Source organism: Corylus avellana, chromosome ca1 (genome assembly GCF_901000735.1).
Source record: "Corylus avellana chromosome ca1, CavTom2PMs-1.0".
Classification (NCBI taxonomy): domain Eukaryota; kingdom Viridiplantae; phylum Streptophyta; class Magnoliopsida; order Fagales; family Betulaceae; genus Corylus; species Corylus avellana.
Genome location: NC_081541.1, coordinates 28,591,979 through 28,614,622, shown reverse-complemented (window position 1 = coordinate 28,614,622; position 22,644 = coordinate 28,591,979). Strand labels below are relative to the sequence as shown.

The 22,644-nt window shown below is 36.4% G+C and overlaps 1 protein-coding gene and 1 pseudogene across 1 annotated transcript; both read left to right on the top strand.

Annotated features, from left to right (window-relative positions):
• The first annotated feature begins 7,822 nt into the window (after window positions 1–7,822).
• On the top strand, window positions 7,823–14,088 carry LOC132183260 (protein DMR6-LIKE OXYGENASE 2-like; annotated as a pseudogene).
• A 6,618-nt stretch (window positions 14,089–20,706) lies between these two features.
• Window positions 20,707–22,436, top strand: LOC132167508 (protein DMR6-LIKE OXYGENASE 2-like). The gene is made up of 3 exons (XM_059578502.1): window positions 20,707–21,179; window positions 21,617–21,944; window positions 22,064–22,436. Exons 1-3 carry the CDS (start codon window positions 20,707–20,709, stop codon window positions 22,316–22,318), a joined length of 1,056 nt encoding a protein of 351 aa, XP_059434485.1. The 3' UTR covers window positions 22,319–22,436.
• The last annotated feature ends 208 nt before the right edge of the window (window positions 22,437–22,644 follow it).

The window sequence follows — 22,644 nt, the reverse complement described above, 5'->3', positions numbered from 1 at the left end:
TACATGCTTCCAGGGGTCGGATAGCTTGATAAAAGTCCCGGTCTTGCACGTCTTCCCTATCATCCGTCTAAATTTTTTGCCGCTTTGTCCTACGGGCTGCCACGCGCCATTATACTCCATGACCACCCTTTTTCCATCAGGAATGTCCCACAACTTGTGTGAGTCTTTTACGATCAACACCTCAAAGTTACCCGCCCTATCTGCAATGATGAAGTATATATTAGCACACAAATGGTTAGACATACATTATTTGAATTTATGTACTAATTAACTATATGTACCATCATGCATAAATATGTACACATTTATGGTTCGGAATATCATACATACATACCTATCGTGCGAACCTCGTCAATAGTCAATGCTAGCCAAGCAAGGTCATCATCATGCTCATCGTGCTGCTCACCTATCCCATCATCCATGTCTTCACCAGGCTGTGTCTCACTATTATCCATAGGTGCGCCGCTGTTTGGCTGCTGATCGAAAAAGCCATGCGGCAATGGGGGTGGCGGGGATGGCATACGCATGAAGGCGCCAGGCTCGTAAGGACTAGGCTCATATCGATACCCAAACTGTGTAAGGCCTGTCGGGCCTCTTGCCTCCGCGAGTATTTGGGATATCTCAGCTGAAGTGGAGATTAGGTCACAGGCATGATCGTCTCTGGCATGTAACTGCTCGTCTACATTATCCGGAAGTATAGGTCGATACCCAGATTGCTGCTGCATAAGCATAGCAACTTCTTGTGCCTCACTATCTGTCAGGACATGGTGTGATCTCGATGTAGAAGCGGCTCCCCGCCGTCCTCTTGACTTCCCCCGAGTACTCATAGGACCCTGTGAAATACAGCACGCACCCAATTAGTTATGTGTATAGTGTGAAAAATATTCATTGCATATATGACGCAAAAATTAATAAATGAACAAATTAATAAATAACAACAAACCAATAAATGTAAAATATTTATTTCATATGAAATGCCATACGCCTCGATTGGTGCAAAGCTGGGTCAGACATATTGGATGTCATCGTGCGGATCGTACAACTGATTATTGTTTAAAGTGAGTGGCTCACTCTCGATCTCGTGATAGTTGGCATGAGGATTATCAGGCGTTTGACCCTGACCAACGTCGTATATGTTTCTAGGTTTCGTCCTCACCGCGCAAGCCCAATTTGGATTCCTTTCATCTCCGACGTAAAAAACTTGTTCCACTTGGGAAACTAGTACATACGGCTCATCACTAATCAGGTCCCCCTTATGGACAAGGTTTTTGAAGTTGACAAGCGTTATGCCATACTCGTCCACCCTGTATCCCTTGTCCCTTGTGGTGTCCGCCCAGTCACACTTGAACACAACATATTTTGTCCTGTCGTAATACTCCACTTCAAGTATTTGAGTTACTTTCCCGTAGTATGTTTCGCCATCAACAGTCGGCACGCACACGCCACTATTCTGAGACCTTTTTCCCACATCATGTGCGACAGTTCGAAAGAACTTGCCGTTTACCACATATCTATTATATTGGACTGCTGAGACCATCGGACCTCTACAATGCATTATTAGTTTGGCACCCATATCCTTCCGAAGTCGATCGTCCGAACTATCGACCTACGAGTCATATACAATAATGATGAAGTTTTGTTAGTGCATTGATGAAACATTATGAAATTTATAAGGGGTGACATTAGTCTTACGTAGTCACGGTACCAATCGCAGAATTGCTCAAAATGTAGGGTTTCCAAATGATCATCCGTAATCGTTCGCCCCCTGTTTGCACTTTGTCTTATCGAATCCTTATGTAGCCTACATTTTGAAATAAAATCAATTAAATTTCATTCACAACTAACGTTGTTGCATGATATGAGCATGCATATATTCATTACACAATACTAACGTCCGCAATTGGAGGAAGTCATCTGAGTTAAATAGGATGTAACGGTGAATCTGTGTCAACGTGAGACGGTTGAGAACGACTCGGGTTCCAGCTCCTTTAGGCCCATCCGGGTTTCGTTGCGGCCTATTGTGGAATGTCGGTGCGTTCTCTAAATACATCGAACAAAATGCCACAAACTCAGTTGCTATGTAGCCCTCCGCAATGCAACCCTCAGGAGCCGCTTTATTTCGCACACTTGATTTGAACACCCCGAGGCTCCTACATATCAAAACTAACTAATTATTACATCTAATCATTGTTTTAAAATAAATAAATGGCAACAAAATTTTAGTTTTAATTTTTTTTTCAGTAAATGTTACCTCTCTGCCGGATACATCCACCTATACTGTACCGGTCCACCGAGACCGCATTCACGGGCAAGGTGCACCACAACATGAACCATACTTGTGAAAAAACTGGGGGGGAATATCTGTTCCATCTTGCACATAGTCGTATACATCCCATCCTCAAGTCGGGTCAGATCCTCTTGGGTCAACGCAGTTGAACATATGCCCCTGAAGAATGCAGAAATTTCAACTAGCGGTCTAACTACGTTACCGGGCAGTGATCCACGCAATGCAATTGGGAGAAGCTGTTGCATCAATACATGATTGTCATGACTCTTTAAACCCGAGATCGTCCGGTCCTTAAGTTTTACACATCGGGAAATGTTCGAGGCATATCCGTCTGGCACCCTTATATTTCGAAGCACTTTTAGGAAACTAGCTTTATCCTCTTTAGACATTGTGTGGCAAGCATGAGGCATATAGATTCTTCCATCATCATTTGTGAAAGGATGCAGTGCTTGTCTCAAACCCATTTCTTGCAAGTCTTTTCGTGCTTGAAGGTTGTCCTTCGTTTTTCCCTTAATGTCTAGAATTGTGCCAAGTATATTGTCCATCACATTTTTCTCTATGTGCATGACATCAAGGTTATGCCGCAATAAATTATCCTTCCAGTACGGCAAACGAAAGAAAATACTTTTTTTCTTCCACAAGATATTATCAGTTCTCTTTCTCTTTGCTTGTGAAGTATCAATATTAACTGACTTACCGGCGCTCTCATCCCCAAATGCTATCCCTTCTAACTGTTTTAGGATTTCATCTCCATCTGGAACATCAGGGGCACATTCAAGTTCTCGGTTACCGTCAAATGTATTTTTTTTTCGCCTCCACGGATGATCCATGGGCAGGTATCGCCTATGCCCCATAAAGCAAAACTTATGTCCGTGTTTTAACCGTCTAGACCTTGTTGCATGCATACAGCAAGGGCATGCCTTTCCACCCCTTGTAGGCCACCAAGACAAGTCCGCGTATGCCGGAAAGTCATTAATTGTCCACATCAACTGCGCTCGGAGCATGAAATTCTTTTTCAATGACACATCAAATGTTCGTACCCCCACACTCCATAGTTGCTGCAATTCCTCAATTAACGGTTGCATGTACACATCTATATCCATTCCAGGTGAAGTTGGACCTGGAATAATCAAGGATAATATGAAAGACGTTTGTTTCATGCACATCCAAGGAGGCAGGTTGTACGGTACAAGCATTACAGGCCAAGTACTGTGGGATGTGGTCATGTTCCCAAAAGGATTAAATCCATCTGAGGTTAGGCCAAGTCTTACGTTCCTACTGTCTGATGAGAAGTCCGGATATAAATTGTCGAATGACTTCCATGCTTCGCCATCGGCAGGATGCCTCAAAACGCCGTCCTTAGTGCGGCCTTCTGCATGCCACCTCATATAGGGTGCAGTATGCTCTGACATAAAAAGCCTCTGTAGTCGTGGTATGATGGGAAACCACCGCAAAACCTTGACTGGACGTCTCTTACTCGGCGTTATGGGGTGGCCATCCTCGTCGAAATTAATTTCGTCCTTCCACTTAGATTCTCCACATTTAACACATGAATCTAAATCGTTATTGCCCTTCCAGAACAACATACAATTATTGCGACAAGCTGGAATCTTCTCATACCCGAGTCCCATGTCCCTAAGAAACCGTTTCGCCTCATATGTATTAACTGGCAAGGCTCCATCATCTGCAGGAACCAACTGATTGATTAGATTGAGGAAACACGAGAATATCGTATTACTAACTCCACCCATGCACTTCAAATTGTACAGATGTACAGTAGCACTCAGCTTGCTATGTTTGGTCTTATCATGAAGCGGTTTGTCTGCCTTTTTAAGCAATTCCTCGTACTTTCGTACGTCACCTCCATCGGCTTCGTCATCCACAATGTCTTCTTCCTCTCCATGCACCTCAACCCGAGGCTCCCTATCGTCAACTCTAACTTCGTTCATGCTGAATGCATCACGCAACATGGCATGCATATTGCCACCCTGTTCAGAACTTGCACTCGCAGCTGTTGCCGGATGTGATGAATTCGAGCCATCTACGGGAGCTCTAACAGGCCTCTCGCCATGATAAATCCAGAATGTGTATTGGGGCCACATTCCTTTCCCTCCTGTCAAGTGGTCGTATACCAAACATGGGGGGTGTCTCCTATTGCAGCGACACGTCTTACAGGGGCACAAAATAAGTTTGTCGGGAGTGTCACAGTTCCTAACTGCGAATTCTACAAACGCTCTACATCCTTCTCTGTATTCCGTCGTACCCCTTGATTTCTTCATCCAACTCTTGTCCATATCGTTACTACGTACATTAGAAACATAAATATATAAGAATTAAGCTAAACGTAAACATAAATGCATAACTATGGCCCATTGGAACCCTAACAGTGAATAAGTAAATTGTTGGTAACTACTTTATTGTTATTCTTTTTATTTCATTCTGATTTGTTGTTTTTTCTACTAAAAGTTTACATGACTTGAAGTAATGCGGTATTTCAAACCCTAAACCACATTATAATACAAAATTATATACCATTGTCATGGGTACCGTACTGGAAAAGAATTTCTACGTTCGTTGTTTATTTAAGAACATGTACTCTAATATAAAGTTGCAAAACCTAAACCAACTTATATTAAACAACTCAATAAAAGATTGTAATTTGTTACGAGGCCCTAAATAAAACAAATTTAAGTTATGTTTTTGTCTCACTTTATTGAAAAAAATAAAGTTACGTAATTTTAATTTCATATGGGGACCCTAAATAAAATTCATGTAACTAGTTGCCGAGGTAGTTTTTTTTTAAAAAAAAAAAAAAAATTATTTGATAGAATTATGTATTTTTTATTATGTATTTTTGTAATCATTTATATAAATGATTTATATAATCTATTATCTATATTTTATGTCACATATAAGTGATCATTTATATAATATATAGGTTTGTAAAACATACACAATGTAAAAACATTTAATTAGCTAATTTCAAACTATCTAATTAAAGACCTACGTGTCTATAAATATTTTGCATGCATGCCCATATTAAACAATATTACATTTCTACGTACGTACAAACATAGGACACTAAAACTAATCTATTTCAACCAAATTAATAAGTTGACTAGCTAACAAAAAAAGCATTAACATACACATATACAATATTTCTATACACCCATACATTACAATAATGAATTTTTCCATTCCCTTAATTAATTACTGCAGAGAAAAATCTAAACTACACATCAATATATATATACTACTTAAAATATATATATATATATATATATACCTGATGATGGGCGAAAAACAAGTGAGAGATGAGTTGGCGGCCGGAGCGGAGTTCGCCGGCGGAGAGAGCTAGAAGACGGTGGCGTGAGGTGATGAGTGGCTGCCGGCTACAAATCCGAGGAAGCTAGAAGCAAGGTCGAAAATGTGAGAGAAATATTCAGGAGAAGGTGGCTGGAAAATGTGAGAAGAAGAAAGAGGAGGAAGCTGCGCAGAGAAGGAGAAGGAGAGAAGAAGAAAAAAACCAGAGAAAAGAAGAACAAAACCAGAGAAGGAGAAGAAGAAAGAGGGGCGCGCAGGGAAAAAAGAAAAAAAAATTGAAACAGCTGCAGGCAAGCGCATGGTCCCGATGAAACAATGGTAACGTGTCACATAGACACGTTACCAAATGGTAACGTGCCACATAAGCACGTTACCAAATTGTAACGTGCCTATGTGGCACGTTACTAAAATTATATATATATATATTAATAATAGATATATATATATATATACATATATAATTAATTGATTTAAATATATGATATTAAGTTGATATAATTAAGCTTAATATATATATATTATAACTCTTAATATATATTATATATATATATATATATATAATTAATTGATATAAATATATGATATTAAGTTGATAATTAAGCTTAATATATATATATTATAACTCTTAATATATATTTTATATATATATATATATATATAATTAATTGATATAAACCTGTAATTTATATTAATATATATACTTGCAAATCATACATCAAGCTTAATATATAATCATAGTTCTTGATATATTTAAACATCATATTACATAATACTTCCAATTATGAAATTAAACTAAATTTATTTTAAGTTAATTAATTGATAATTATCAACTTGATTACACATAATCAAATTGATATATATATATATATTTTCACCATGTATGTTAAGGGATTGATATACATTTGTCAATTCCTTAATTTGGTTAATTAATTGATAGGGTTAATCTTATCAATTACTGCATATCCTATGAAATAAAGCATAGTGTTAATATTATAGAACTGATAGCGTCTACCATGCTTGACACATAAGAAGTAGTAATGATGCATTTAGTGTTGTAAAACACAACCACTAATTAATGCATATTCTGTTGTAGAGGCATATCTTAGCTATATATTTTTTAAGTTTTGATCTTTCTCTGGGGACTCACAATATTAATATTTAGCATGAGATCTTTCTAGGGCAATTATCACAAAGTTGTAAGCCCCAATATTTTTTTAATCAAAATTATTATTAATATTTTTTTAAATAATTTTTTGGACAAATTATTATTAATATTTATCTTGGTAAATAAATAATTTTTTTATCAAGATAACGTGGTAAAATTATTTTTTGGACAAATTATTTTGTCCAAAAATAATTACTATAATTATTTTTTGGACAAATTGTAACGTGCTATTTTACCACGTTACTATTATGGTAACGTGCTATTTTTGCACGTCACTATATTGTAACGTGTAAAAAATACCACGTTACTATAAATTATGGTAACGTGTTATCTTTTAACACGTTACAATATAGTGACGTGGCACCATTCGTATGAACAGTTGCCACGTCACTATACCCTAATATTTTTGTAGTGAGGAGACGAATCGTGACGTCAATTACAAGTTAATTAATTTAACTGGTGCGTTACACAAAGTGAGGGAATGATTTACACAATTAGTAGTTTAGGGGCATTGACAATAGAGTGGTAATTTAATTTATGGGAGTATGTGTATAATATACTGTACCCTTTCCAGTTTTCTGCCCCAAGAGCCGCCAGGTAACCCAGCTCATACACCAGCTAATCAATTCCTTTTGGCTTTTGCTGTCTTGTTATTAGTCTCGTCCTCTACATCCTCAAATTGAACACATCTTTGTTGTTGTTGTTGTGTAAGACTTGTGTGGCATTTGATTGATTGACTGGTTGAAGGTGGTTTTCGACAGCTATCTTCTCTGCTTGAACCGGACCATCTCTTCACTTCAACCCAACCCAATCCCAATTTTTCAACAATTTCAAGCCGGTCTTGTCGCTTCCCTGCAGCTCTATTAGAAATTTACTACCCATCTCCTAAAACAATTTCAAGCCGGACTTTTCCACCAAATATCCAACTTAGCCATGCAAGCGCAAACGTCACATGCACAACCTACACGTACAGCAAACTCAATCTCACGTTATAAAACCTACCATTCCTCTTCGTTATCTCATTGCACAAACAAAAATCACCAACCATGGGAGAGGTTGATTCAGCTTTCATCCAAGACCCTGAACACAGGCCCAAAATCTCCTTCACCGAAGCTCAAGGCATCCCATTGATCGATCTTTCTCTTATCCCTACACACTCCTCCGTCGAAGTTTCTGCCGTCGATGAGGGCATTGTTAGAGAGATAGGAAATGCATGCAAGGAGTGGGGATTCTTCCAGGGGATCAACCATGGGGTGCCTTCGGAGAAGCGGCAGAGGATCGAGGATGCATCGAAGAAGTTCTTTGCGCAGAGCCTGGAGGAGAAGAGGAAGGTCAGAAGGAACGACAAGGAGGTGTTGGGTTACTATGACACCGAGCACACCAAGAATGTGAGGGATTGTAAGGAGGTGTTTGATTTTACAATAGAGGAACCCACCATAATCCTGGCTTCTCATGAGCCTGATGACAAGGAATTGACAGAGTGGACTAATCAGTGGCCTCACTATCCACCTGAGTTAAGGTAATCTCTCAGTATTATTTCACCCTTTGAAGGAGTGGCCAGTCATACAATTAATACTACCAACAACAACAAAAAATGTTTTTGAAGAAAATCGGTTTTTTCTTTTGATTAAAAGAATAATGAAATGTTTGATTTTGAGGCTAATCCAAGTATTAAACTTAAATGTATGTGATTTGATGGATTCCCTTTGAAAAACTCTAAACAGATAAATATCACAGTTTATGCGGAATTAACAGATATTTATCAAAGCAAACAATCACCAAAATATAAACAATCACATACAAGGATTTTGATGACGAAGAGGAAACCTTTTAAAAACCGATCTAAAAATAAAACCTCTCCGGGGCAACCAAACCCAAAAAATTATTATCAAAAGATCATCCAGAAATTACAGACACTAGGAACACTTACAACCCTTTGCAGGACCTTAGCTCTGTAAGATCGACAAGCCTACAACTCGTCTCCTTGCTCACAATCTTCTTCAACATGATTCTCTTTTACCGGACCCTTCCGATAGACTTCTCAATAAAACTCAATGAAACTAACAATAATCCTCTAAGAGGAATAATTAGGCTCACACATATTTTCTATCTAAGTACAGCCTCTCAAAAAACCTATGGTAGAATTTCGTCAATCTCTCTCTTTATAAAAATGTATATATACCCCCGACAAAACCCTAAACCTAACACACTTAAAATCACGTTTTTGGGCCTAAAATTTATGGGGTGTCTGGACAGGTTAATGGGCTGTCCGGACAGGGCCTTGAGGAGCAGAAACAGAGTTTCTGAAAATGCTATCCGGACATGGGGAAGGCCTGTCCAGACAGGGCATGCAATGGGTGAAATTGCATTCTGGAAATGATGTCCAGCCTTGATCAACAGCTCCGATCAATGGGCGTTTGTGGTCCAATTGAGCTGAAATTTTGTAGGAACGTTCATGACACATGAATCTACATTATGAACGGTGGAGATTGGATTCTGAGCATTCTATATCAATGTTTGAGCCCGTAAATAGTAGTCTCTGCATTTTGGAACTGAATTAAGCCAACACAAGAACTAACAAACTCTCCATTTGGCAATTCGGTGACAAAACCAAAATGCCGAGCCAATCCCATCATCTCCCCATATTTACTTCCCCTTTTTGTCAAAAAATGACAAAATGTCTTTATGTTTCCTAAAACACTTCACAAAAAAAAAAAAAAAAAAAAAACATCAAGGCATTTGTAGAACATGAATAACACGAGAAAAAAAAAAACATGATTACATAAAAATGAAAAATGCATGAAGTTTAATACAGATCATGAAGGCCATAAACAAAACTCCCCCTCAATGCATGACTTAATAACAACAAGAAACTTGAAATGAACAAAACATGTTTCTCCCCTTCAAAAGTCAAATAAACACACATGATATAAACATTAATGACTCATGTATTGCACAATGAATATCCCAAACATGCTCCAAATATGCAAAATATACGTGAGACTATAAATGGCAAGAAACTCATATTGCTTAACCCAAGCAAAGAAAAATGTTCCATTCAACCCATGCTCGTGTGATGTGTGTGTAAGCTATCCAAAGAAAAAAAAATTCAACTTACAAAATGAGGAGAAAGTTTCACCACCATGAAGTTTTGACAAGTATATCAAATCAAAAGTCAAACCTTATCATACTAGAGCCTAACCACTCTCATCCTATACATTTCTCTTTGTAAGACATTTTACACAAGTTTGACACAGTGAAATAAATTTCTTTTGGAATATGATCTTTTGATTTTATTTGTTTCACTATTTTGTTTATTTTTCTCTTTGAGAAAGTGTCCTTAAACTTTTGGTGCTTATCACAAAAGAGAAAGCATGAATTTTTAAGCCTTAGGTTCAACTAGCATATGGTCAATTTGAAGAATATGACTAGTCAAAAACCTCATATGGTTACCTAACAGACCTCACAAATAAAGTGAAACAAAACCTCAATTTAAGCTTAAATGTGCACAAGAGATAAAGCATAGGCAAAATGTACCACATAAGCTCAGGCTTTAGGTAACCACAAAATCAAGTCCATTGACACAAATTTTCATCTCATGCATATTAAGAATATTCCAAGACACAAGGAATTAAATCCATAAAAAGCAACATGAGAAATCAATGAACTATCTAGGTGCATAAGACAAAATAAAGAAAAGAAAAGAAAAAACAACCACAGTAAAATATTTTGTCTTTTTCTTATTTTTCACAAAAGAAATGCACACAAACAAAATACAATTTCAAAACAAAATAAAACAAAAATGCAATGCAAAACAAAAAACAACATGCTCTAGGATATGCAAAGATATGCAAGAAAATCAATCCTAGGCATGTGGGTAACTCACCTAACATAAGGTGAGATCATCACCACTCCACCTCAAGGGGTGAATGATATCATCCTTCCTAACCCAAACTCAAGAAATCTTAGGTCTAGACTTATGACTTTGCTCAAACTTATCTAGCCTAGATATCACTTCTCTCATTATTATGGCCAAACCCTCACTTTCTTTCCTAGAATAGGAATTTTCATTTATATGCACATGAGGTTTCAAATTAAAACAGTGAGGTCGAATGTGACCCACTTTTCCACACTGATGACATGTAGAGACAAACCTTTGAGAAGGTAATTTCCTAAGAGGATGTACGACTCTAAGTATAGGGTAAGATGCATAAGGCTCAATGTAGATTTTCTTACCTTTCTTACCTTGAGGAGTCGGAGCAATTGCTTGCTTTTCTTCACTTGAAGATTCTTCTACTTTCACTGGTTTAACAAAAAACACCTTTGAAGTAGAAGCACGGTTAAAAGACAAAAAAACAATTTTATCAAATCCTAAGCCAGATCTGTCACTAGAATGCTTTTGAATATGCAACATTTTATCAATCTTTTCACTCGAGAATTTACTCAAGTGATTTCTAGATGCAATCAGATCATTTTGAAGGGATTTATTTTTAGCAATTAACACATGATTTTCACATTTGAGAGTATTGCAAACAGCATGTGAATCACTCAAAGATTTCAACAAATTATCCATTTCAAGCTCAATATTCTTAAAATCTTTAACAATTTTCAAGTTAGTATTTCTAAGCATAGAAAACTTTTCCATTAAATTGTTAAAGGAGTTTTGAAGATCATTAACCCTATTTGATTCATTACCAGAGGCAGACTGAACATCGGATTGATTAGAATCATCAAAATCATAGAATACAACAAATGCCACATAATTAGGAGTTTCTTCCTCATCAGTGTCACTCAAGGTAATATTGAAGGCTTTTTGACCTTTTGGCTTATTACTCTTGAGGTTAGCACAATCCTTTTGCACATGACCATAGCCAGAACACTCATAACATTTTGGACCACGTGGGTCTCTTTCATTTTTCTATCTTGAGTACTTTCTTTTTGTTTTCCAAATTTCTTTGAAATTCTATGTTCATTACTAAAATATCTTCTAGCTATCAAGGCAAGTTCCTCATCATCCAGTGAATCCTCATCAGATAACTCATCAGAGTTCTTCTTAAGAGTTCTAAGGGCAATATCCTTATTTTTCCTAGGTTGAGGCAAGGCAAACTCATAAGTTTGAAGAGCACCAACTAACTCTTCTATCCTCATGGTATTAAGATCAGTGCATGACTCAATAGTAGTTACCTTCATTTTGAATCTTTCAGGGAGTAATCTCATAACTTTTCTAATAAGCTTAGTGTCAGAAACTATCTTTCCTAGATTTATCATGGAATTTCTAATTTCACTAAGTTTACCAAAAAATTCATTGAATGTCTCATCCTCTAACATTTTAATATCCTCAAACTGAGAAACTAACATTTGAAGTTTTAAAGTTTTAACAAGATTAGTTCCTTCATACGTAGTTTCTAGGATCTCCCATGCATCCTTGGCACTATCACAATTTGAAATTCTTGAGAACTCAGTTTGTGAAATTGCTAAGCATATAGCATTCATAGCCTTGTCATTCGATATACGAGTTTGTTTTTCAACATTAGACCATTCAGCAGTCGGTTTATCTTGAGCTTTAAATCCAGATTCAATGACATGCCAAACGTTTATAGATTTTAAGAAAAATCTCATACGGAACTTCCAATAGCCATAATTTGATCCATCAAAATTAGGCACAGTGTTAAGGGTTTGAGACATCTTAAACAAGATACAAAAATCATACTTAGGAATTCAATCCTTCATGGAGTGAACCCGCTCTGATACCAATTGAAAAACTCTAAACAGATAAATATCACAGTTTATGTGGAATTAACAGATATTTATCAAAGCAAACAATCACCAAAATATAAACAATCCCACACAAGGATTTTGGTGACGAAGAGGAAACCTTTTAAAAATTGATCTAAAAGTAAAACCTTTCCAGGGCAGTCAAACCCAGAAAATCACTATAAAAAGATTATCCAGAGATTACAGACACTAGGAACACTTACAACCCTTTGCAATATCTTGGCTCTGTAAGATCGATAAGCCTACAACTCGTCTCCTTTGTCACAATTTTCTTCAACGTGATTCTCCTTTACCGGACCCTTCCGATAGACTTCTCAATAAAGCTCAATGAAACTAACAATAATTCTCTAAGAGGAATAATTAGGCTCACACAGATTTTCTCTCTAAGTATAGCCTCTCACAAAACCTATGGTAAAATTTCGTCAATCGCTCTCTTTATAAAGATGTATATATACCCCGACAAAACCCTAGACCTAACACACTTAAAATCACGTTTTTGGGCCTAAAACTTACGAGGTGTCCAGACAGGTTAATGGGCTGTCCGAACATGGGGAAGGCCTCTTCGGACAGGGCATGCAATGGGTGAAACTGCACTCTGAAAATGCTGTCCAGCCTTGATCAACAGCTCCGATCGATGAGCGTTTGTGGTCTGATTGAGCTGAAATTTTGCATGAACGTTCATGACACATGAATCTACATTATGAACGGTGGAGATTGGATTCTGAGCATTCTATATCAATGTTTAAGCCCGTAAACAGTAGCATCTGCATTTTGAAACTGAATTAAGCCAACACAAGAACTAACACTCTTTATCAGGGAGGCATGTCAGGAATATGCTCAAGAGATGGTAAAACTAGCTTACAAGTTGATGGAACTGGTGGCTCTTAGCCTGGGCTTGCCAGGAGATAAGTTCCATGGCTTTTTCAAAGACCTAACAAGCTTTATCTGCCTTGTCCTGCCCCTCACTTGGCGCTCGGCGTTGGTAAACACAAGGATGCTGGTGCCTTAACCATCCTTGCTCAAGATGATGTTGGAGAATTAGAAGTCAAGCGGAAAACTGATGGAGAGTGGATTCGGGTCAACCCCACCGTGGATTCTTATATCATCAATGTTGGTGACATTTATCATTCAGGTACCATTTTCAATCTCTCCAAATGAAGTATAAATCATTTAGATTTTGTTATAATAGCCAAGATTTTTCTGTCAAGTAAAGACCCAATCAACCATTTACAAGCAAAGTCCACGGAAAATTTATAATATTATCATATATAATACTACTCAGGTTTGGAGCAATGACAAGTATGAGAGTGTAGAGCACATGGCGATGGTAAACCCAAAAAGCGAAAGGTTCTCCATTCCATTTTTCTTCAACCCGGCACACTACACCTTGGTTAAGCCCTTGGAGGAGCGGACAAATGAGCAAAACCCTGCTAAATATAGAGAATACAGCTGGGGAAAGTTTATAACTAACAAAAAGCGCAGTAATTTTCAAAAGCTCAATGTTGAAAACATCCAAATCCATCATTTCAGGATATAATTAAGAGTAAGCTGATTGGAGGCAGTATTATGTATTGAATGCCAAGCAATAAGATTCAGCTTCTTGTACGTAGTACTATGTTATAGGAATCGAGACTTTGGAAGCATGCATGATGTGGTTCATTGGAGAGATAAGCAATGTTGTAAATAAGAATAATGGAATATGCTTCAATTACTTGACTCATAAAATCATTTGCATTATTTATTTTTTACGAGATGATAATATATGAAGTACAATAGCAAGACAAAGTTCTCATTGTTCATGACCGCTACAGCCATGTTTGATTAGCGGGTCACTACATGACGTACATTATTAGTAGCGTGGGCAACCCGATGTCACACTTGATCGAACTTATAGTATTATGGACGATAGCATGCAATATATGGGGCACTGATATTGTATTATAAGTCCTTCGGGACACCAACAACCCTGTTAGGAATAAGTAATATCTCGGGTAGACTACATGGAATTGAACTATAACATGATTATCATAGTACAAGATGTACTAGATCTCTATTGCATCCATGATATACTGTGACTTCATAATACTACAAGTGATTTATAAACAACCGAGTTCACCATGTAATGACGTGTACATCATATACATTTATACTCATTAAGTCATCAAAAGTACCCTTGTATCTTTTTCCCTTATATGTGTGCGTGTATTGTTAGAGATAGTTTAGTAGAAGATAAATTCAATGAGACATCCGGTTATTGTGAAAGACTTGATTTGAATCATTTTTTCGAATCTAGATCCCATGTGGCTCAAGTTTATGTGGGATTCCGATGGCGCCACCCACCAAGATATAATTGAGATAAATTTTATGATCTACCTTGTTAAATGTAGCCTTTAATTATGTTTTAGAAAAATTAGGTGTGGTGTGTAACATATTTTGACGATTGGTATTTGAGTTTTGTCTCATGTGAAATAAACTGAGAAGCGAATCATGAAGTCAATTACCAGTTAATTAATTTCATTAGGGCGTTACACATAGTGAGGGAGTGATTTATGCAATTAGTAGTTTTGGGCATTGACAATGGAATAGTAGTTTTATGGGAGTATGTGTATTTTTTCCTTTTGAATATGAATAACGGAGTACCTTCGATTATTAAAAATTATGAGAATTAATAAATCGCATTATTAAAAATAGACAAATTTTTCATCCAAACCGAGTTGAGGAACTTCCCCCAACCAGGTTTATAAAAATGTTACGTGTCCTTTTGCATGTAAGAATCATATGTTTTTTTAACAAAATTTATTATAACTTTTTCATTACAATTAAAAAAAAGCATGTACTTCTTACACGTAAAGGAACACATGACATTTTTATAGATTATATAGGAGGAAGTTTCTCCAACCCAATTTGAAGAAAATCTGTATCCATTAAAAATACAAATAAGAATCTCGTGTTTAATTCATCCTGTAAGTTTGGAAGAAACCTTGTGCTAGCTACCAACTATTCTAACTAGGGCTGTGTAGATTTGCCGCCTGCCGCAAATCATCTATCACCGCACCGACACCGAGCCGCACAGACAACTGGCGGCCACTAGACAGCACAAAATCTCCCTACTGACATCAGGTCGGTCGATAGGAAAAATGAATTCTTTGAAATCGGGTGTCGAATCTAATTGAACCGCTAGTATTGTTATTATATATATATATATATATATATATATATATATATATATAATCAAAATGAGGAAATTTGTGTCAAACAAACGAACTCTAGATTCTACATCTCTTAAAAAAGAAAAAACCCTAACTTAATTGGAAATGCTGAAAGTTACTTCCTTTTGCTATTGTCGTTGCCATTCAGAAAATGCAGTAAGAAAGTCCAGATTCTATCTCGGTCTCTTGTAGTTGTCGACGTTCTCTCAAGCTCCAAAACTCACGTTCTTTCTTAGTCTCTCTTATCCAGGTGTGATTGAGTTTAAAATAGTAACCAATTTTATTTTTTAGGTTGGAGTGCATTAACCTGTTGCACACTTTTTCTGAAAGTAAATGTCTTAAAGCACTAGCAGCAGACTTCCTATAGTCCATTCCCTTCCCTATATTTAAGAAAAATCTCAAAAAAACCACAAAAAGTACCCACATCAGAAGCCGTAAATATAATCAACATCAAAGGGCATCTACAATGTTTCCCAATGCATTGGGAAACACTGTAGATGCCCAATGCATTATTAAATTATAAAAAACTGATTCTCTCTCTCCTATCTCCTTCACATGTCCCAACAATTCTCTCTTTTCTCTCCTTGATTGCAATAAAAAAAAATAGTATTTAATTCTTATAGGAAAAAAATAAGGAAATCTATGGTGAAGTGTTTTTTTATAAGGAATCAAAAAGTAGTTTTATTCCTTAAATTGAGGAAAAATGGTTGGGAAGCTGTTGGTAGTGCTCTTATCTTTCTTTTTCTCTTATCTTATGAGGACAAGTCTAAGCTTTCATAGCATGGAAGTGTCAGATTATGTATTAGTGATTGACACTGCATCTTTGCTATTTCAAAAAACAAGGACATAGCTTGCGCAGTATTATGCAACAAAAAGCTCTTTGTTTTTAAATTATTTAGTTTGTATACAAGTTTTCTAGTTAATATGCAACCAAAAAGTAGCTTCCTCGTTAATATACACAAGCATTCACAACAACTTCCTTGTCATTTTCTCTAAATTTGAGGATCAAAACTATTTCTTACTTCCCTATCTAAATACACTTCACAATAGCTTTCATTAACATATCCTTATATCATTAAAATAATATATTTTTACTTTTGTGATGTGAGAGGAGAGAGAATCGAATTTTATTTTTATTTTAATAAGCATAAGAATTGCTACAATTGAACTCAATACATTGAGTTCCACTATATCAATCATAATGTTTAGGACTTATTTAATGACTATTGTAGGTGTATTTTTGTGACTTTTTTGACATTTGCCTTAAATTTAAGAAAGTGAATCACATTAAAAAAAAAAAAAAAAAAAAAAAAGCTGCCGTGAATGCTCTTTGCTTTTCCTACTTCACAATGCGAATTACGAGGCTAGCTCTTTTTAAGACATATCTTTACCATATCTTCTCCTTGTGTACAAAGAAGAAACCTTAATTGATACAAGGCATTAAAAAAAAAAAGAAAAAAATCACATCATGACTTTCTAATTCCACGTGACTTCCATTAACTACATTACCTTCTGAAAGTAATAATTTTAACTACATTTCTAAATATTATAATTTTATTCATATTTTCACAGCTATCCACTATTCAAAGTCCGGCCAGAAAAAAATTAAATAATTTCCCTCTATAATTCGAACCAAATTAAAAAGATGCATATGCATATTGTTTTTGATTTATTTTAGTGGTTTGATTTTTGAAATAATTTTACTATGGAAATAAGAAAAGCCCTGTCAATTAATGGAGTAGTGTCCCCTCATAATTTATCCCTTTATATTATTTTTAAATCTCTTAACTACTAATAGAATCATGTGAGTGATAGAAATAAAGCTTGTTATGATAGAAACATTACCAACTCCGACCAATCAACAAATAGCGTTTTGTTTAATATTTTGGCCTTATTGTGTTTATTCCTTTGAGTTGTTTTTGTGAATGCAATCAAATCATGATAAAAGTCAAATACAATAATGGTCCAAAACCTTGATGGATACTATTTCACAGAAACTTAATCGAAACTTAATCAAATAAATATATATATATATATATGCACCTGTCGGAGAGAGATAGCTAGACAGCTAGACTGCCAGAGGGAGAGAGAGACCACCGGAGAGGGAGAACGATTGGCGCTGGAGAGGGAGAGAGAGTGACGGCTGGAGCTAGGGTCGTCGGAAATGGCGGAGAGAGACTGACTGAGAGAGAAAAAAAAAGAAGATAAGAAATTTATGCAACTGGTGGAGGGGCTCTGGGTGCGCAAGAGAAAGAAGAAGGAGAAGAAGAGAAAAAAGGGAGAAGAATAAAAAAAAAAAAGAAGAAAAAAGGAGGGAGAAAAAGGGAGCTCTGCGCACTCATTCTCCGTGAAAACCATTGGTGATGTGTGGGAAACCAGCACAAGTTACCAATGGGCCGGGTGGCGTGCCACAGTGGCACATCACCAACTGGTGATGTGTCAGTGGCACGTCGCTACTTGCTGATATGCCACTACAGAACGTCACCCTATTGGTGAAGTGTCATAGTGGCACGTCACTAACGAGTGACGTGTTAGTGGACCACGTTAGCCTATTGGTGACGTGTTATTGTGGCATGCACCAAACCCATTAAGACGTCACCCATTGGGTGACGTGTTCCATTAACACGTCACCAATTGGTGACATGTTAATGGAACACGTCATTATATTTGTTTTATTTTTTTTCTTTGTTTTAAAATTGGTGACGTGTGAACAATAACACGTCACAATTTATTTTATTTTTGTTTTGTTTTTTCCTTTCTTGAATTTTTTTAAGAGAGCCCCTACTATCAGGTCCATTCTGATAACACCAATTTTGCAATCTCTAATTACTATGTGACACATCATCAATTTAAGAAAAGTGCAAAAAATAAAAGTGAGAATAATCACACCAAATCAAAGAACAAAAAACTCGTAGCTGGCAAGACCCAGGCTAGACCCACGGCGTGGGTCCGTGGGTCTCGCGAGACACACGTGTGGGTCTGGCCAGACCCACGGACCCACGAGTCTGGCCGATGGTGAACGCCTCAAAACCCGTTTCTAATGTCTCAAAACTCGTTTTTGGATTCAAAACTAAAACTTAGATGTGAAATGTTAACCCTTTAGGGATTTTATCATCCTAAAATCTAGTGTATTTTGGTCCAACTTGTTTTTGTGTACTTTTTATGTTTTTGCTTATGTGTCGGTTATTGATTGATGGCTGTAAAATGAGTGTTATCAGGATGATCCTGATAAAAGGTTTTATCTTTTTTTTTTAATAGTTTTTTTAAGAAGGTGACGTGTTAATATCTAACACGTCACTAAAAAATTTAGTGTTTTTTAGTGACGTGTTACAAATTAACACATTTTTAAAAAAATCTGTAATGTAAACACGTTACAAACCCCTGAATTTTTTCTAGTGTAGGGTCCATTTGAGTTTAAGATTTTAAAAATTGAGGTAAAAAATGGCGACTTTAAAAATTGCGATTTGAAGTTGTGAGATTTGAAAATGTGATTTGTACAAATACGGTTAAATATTTAGTAAACTCGCAATTTGACCTTTAAAATCGTCATTTAATCTTTAAAATATTTGAAAACACAATTATTATTTTTTAATGTTTTCAAACCATAATTTTTAGAAAAATGCATTTACAAAGCTATACAGTTGATACGATTTGGTTTAACATCATGTGTTTTTTAGTCTTGTCCTCTACATCCTCAAATTGAACACTTCCTTTGAGAAAGTTGTTGTGAAAGACTTCTGTGTCATTTGATTGATTGACTGGTTCAAGGTGGTTTTGGACAGCCAGCTTCTCTGCACTTAAACCCAACCCAATCCGAATTTTTTCACCAATTTCAACCCGGTCTTATCGCTTCCCTGCAGGTCTATTTCTAAAACTTCTGATTTGCAAAAGGAAAATAGTGTTAGAAATTTGCTAGCTAGACTTTACCACCAAATCCAATTTAGCCATGCAAGCGCAAACGTCACACAACCTACACGTACAATGCCAAAAACTCGTCCAGGATCAATGTACGTGTACAGCAAACTCAGGGTCTGCCCAAACTGGCCGGCGCCTAGAACCCTAAATTTTTAAGGCTTAAAAAGATTTTTTTAAGGCTCAAAATATTTTTTAATAAAGCAAAAAAATAATTACATAAAGGCTCTCAACATGCTTTTTTGAGACCCTCGACATACTTTAAGAAAAATATTATTATTTGTTTATAATATCAAAGCCCCAACATGCTTTCTTGGGGCTTTCAACATGCTTTAAAAAAATAATAGTATTTTTTTTATAATATGAAGGACTTCTGCACAACGACCAAGGCCTTCAACAGTCAACATGTTTTTTAAAAAAATAATATTATTTGTTTATAATATGAAAAAAAAAAAAATATGAGAAACCCACATACTTGTCTGTTGTAGTTATTTTGCAGAAGAAAAATGCTACACATCCCAAATTTTCTTCTCATTTTCCATGAGTTGGCCACACACTTTTCAAAATAATAAATCTCATGAGATTGTGACACATCATTTAGGAACTCATTTTAAGGAAAAAAAAAAAATTTGGGATGTGTAGCACTCCTTTTGCAGAAATCCAGCCCCTCACAAAATGTTAAAATGTTCAACTTTTCACATTTCAAAAAGGTTAAAATGGTTATTTTGCAATCTATGAAAATGCTGAAAAATAAAAATAAGCCTGCTTAATTTAAATATAAAGAACAGAGAGTAAGAGCAAAATGGTAATTTTAGTTTCAAACAAAAAACCACTTCGTGCGAAATCGGTGCTTAGGTAAAGATCTCTTGTAATATTAAAATAAATATTATTTAATTAATATTTAAATATTAAAAAAATATGGCCCAATTTTAAAGTTTTGCCTAAGCCCAAATAGATTGGGCCGGCCCTGCAAACTCAATTTCACGCTATAAAACAAAACCATCTCCTTGCACAAACAAAAATCACCAACCAATATGGGAGAAATTGATCCAGCTTTCATCCAAGACCCTCAACACAGGTCCAAAATCTCCTTCACCGAAGCTCAAGGCATCCCATTGATCGATCTTTCTCATATCCCCACACACACCTCTGACAAAGTTTCAGCCGTCAATGAGGGCGTTGTTAGAGAGATAGGAGACGCATGCAAGGAGTGGGGTTTCTTCCAGGTGATCAACCATGGGGTGCCTTCGGAGAAGCGGCAGAGGATCGAGGATGCGTCGAGGAAGTTCTTTGCGCAGAGTCTGGAGGAGAAGAGGAAGGTCAGAAGGAACGATAAGGAGGTGTTGGGTTACTTTGACACCGAGAACACAAAGAATGTGAGGGATTGGAAGGAAGTGTTTGATTTTACTGTAGAGGAACCCACCATAATCCCGGCCTCTCATGAGCCTGATGACAAGGAAGTGACAGAGTGGAATAATCAGTGGCCTGACTACCCGTCTGAGTTAAGGTAATTTAACACCATCATGTGGATTCAAAGGACTGAGATTTCCTCCGGACTGGTTTGGAAAAAATTTCCTTCCACCTACTCTAACAAATAACAATCGTCATCATTCACATGTTTTCTTTAATATTTTAATAATTATTTATTGTCATTTCACTAATCTAAAAACCTAAACATTAATTTTTTAAAAATTTAAAAATGTTGAATGACACTTGTCACTTATTAGAGTTCGAGACAAGTCTTTCACATGTTTTCTTTAATATTTTAATATTCATTTATTGTTATTTCACTAATTTAGGAACCCAAACATTAATTTTTTAGAAACTAAAAAATGTTGAATGACACTTGTGAAGAAAATTTTCTCTAAACTAGTTTGAAGGAAATTTGTGTCCATCGTTAAATATATGTGATTTGATGGACTTCCTTGCCACTTAATTTACCAGGGAGGCATGCCAAGAATATGCTCAAGAGATGGTAAAACTAGCTTACAAGTTGATGGAACTGGTGGCTCTCAGCCTGGGCTTGCCAGGAGATAAGTTCCATGGCTTCTTCAAAGACCAAACAAGCTTTATCCGCCTCAATCACTATCCGCCTTGCCCTGACCCTCACTTGGCGCTCGGCGTTGGTCGACACAAGGATGCTGGTGCCATAACCATCCTTGCTCAAGATGATGTTGGAGGATTAGAAGTCAAGCGGAAAACCGATGGAGAGTGGGTTCGGGTCAACCCTACCCCGGATGCTTATATCATCAATGTTGGTGACATCATTCAGGTACCATTTTCAATCTCCAAATGAAGTACATATCATTCAGATGTTGCTATAATAGCCAACATTTTTCTGTCAAGTAAAAACCCAATGAACCATTTACAAGCAAATTCCATATTACTCAGGTTTGGAGCAATGACAAATATGAGAGCGTGGATCACAGGGTGGTGGTGAACTCAAAGAGGGAAAGGTTCTCCATTCCATTTCTCTTCAACCCGGCACACTACACCTTGGTTAAGCCCTTGGAGGAGCTGACAAATGAGCAAAACCCTGCTAAATATAGAGCATACAACTTGGGAAAGTTTATAATTAACAGAAAGCGCAGTAATTTCCAGAAGCTCAATGTTGAAAACATCCAAATCTCTCATTTCAGGATATAATTAAGAGTACGTAAGCTGATTGGAGGCAGTATTATGTATTGAATGCCAAGCAATAATATTCAGCTTCTTGTAGTACTATGTTATACAATGTTGTAAGCAAGATGTTGTTCATTGCGTAGATAAGCAATGCTGTAAATAAGAATAATGGAATGTGCTTCAATGACTTGTCTCATAAAATCATTTTCGTTACTCTTTATGTATATATATATATATATATGTGTGTGTGTGTGTGTGAGCGAGCATGACATAATGTTTGTGCAGCAGCAACCACTGAAGATGATGGTCAAGTAACATTCGGGCTAACTTCTAAAGGATTTGTGGGATTA

Coding starts and splice junctions, on each gene's coding strand:
- LOC132167508 (XM_059578502.1), top strand. CDS start 20,707: ATGGGAGAAATTGATCCAGCTTTCATCCAAGACCCTCAACACAGGTCC. Junction 21,180..21,616: donor GACTACCCGTCTGAGTTAAG/GTAATTTAACAC, acceptor TTAATTTACCAG/GGAGGCATGCCAAGAATATG. Junction 21,945..22,063: donor ATGTTGGTGACATCATTCAG/GTACCATTTTCA, acceptor CATATTACTCAG/GTTTGGAGCAATGACAAATA.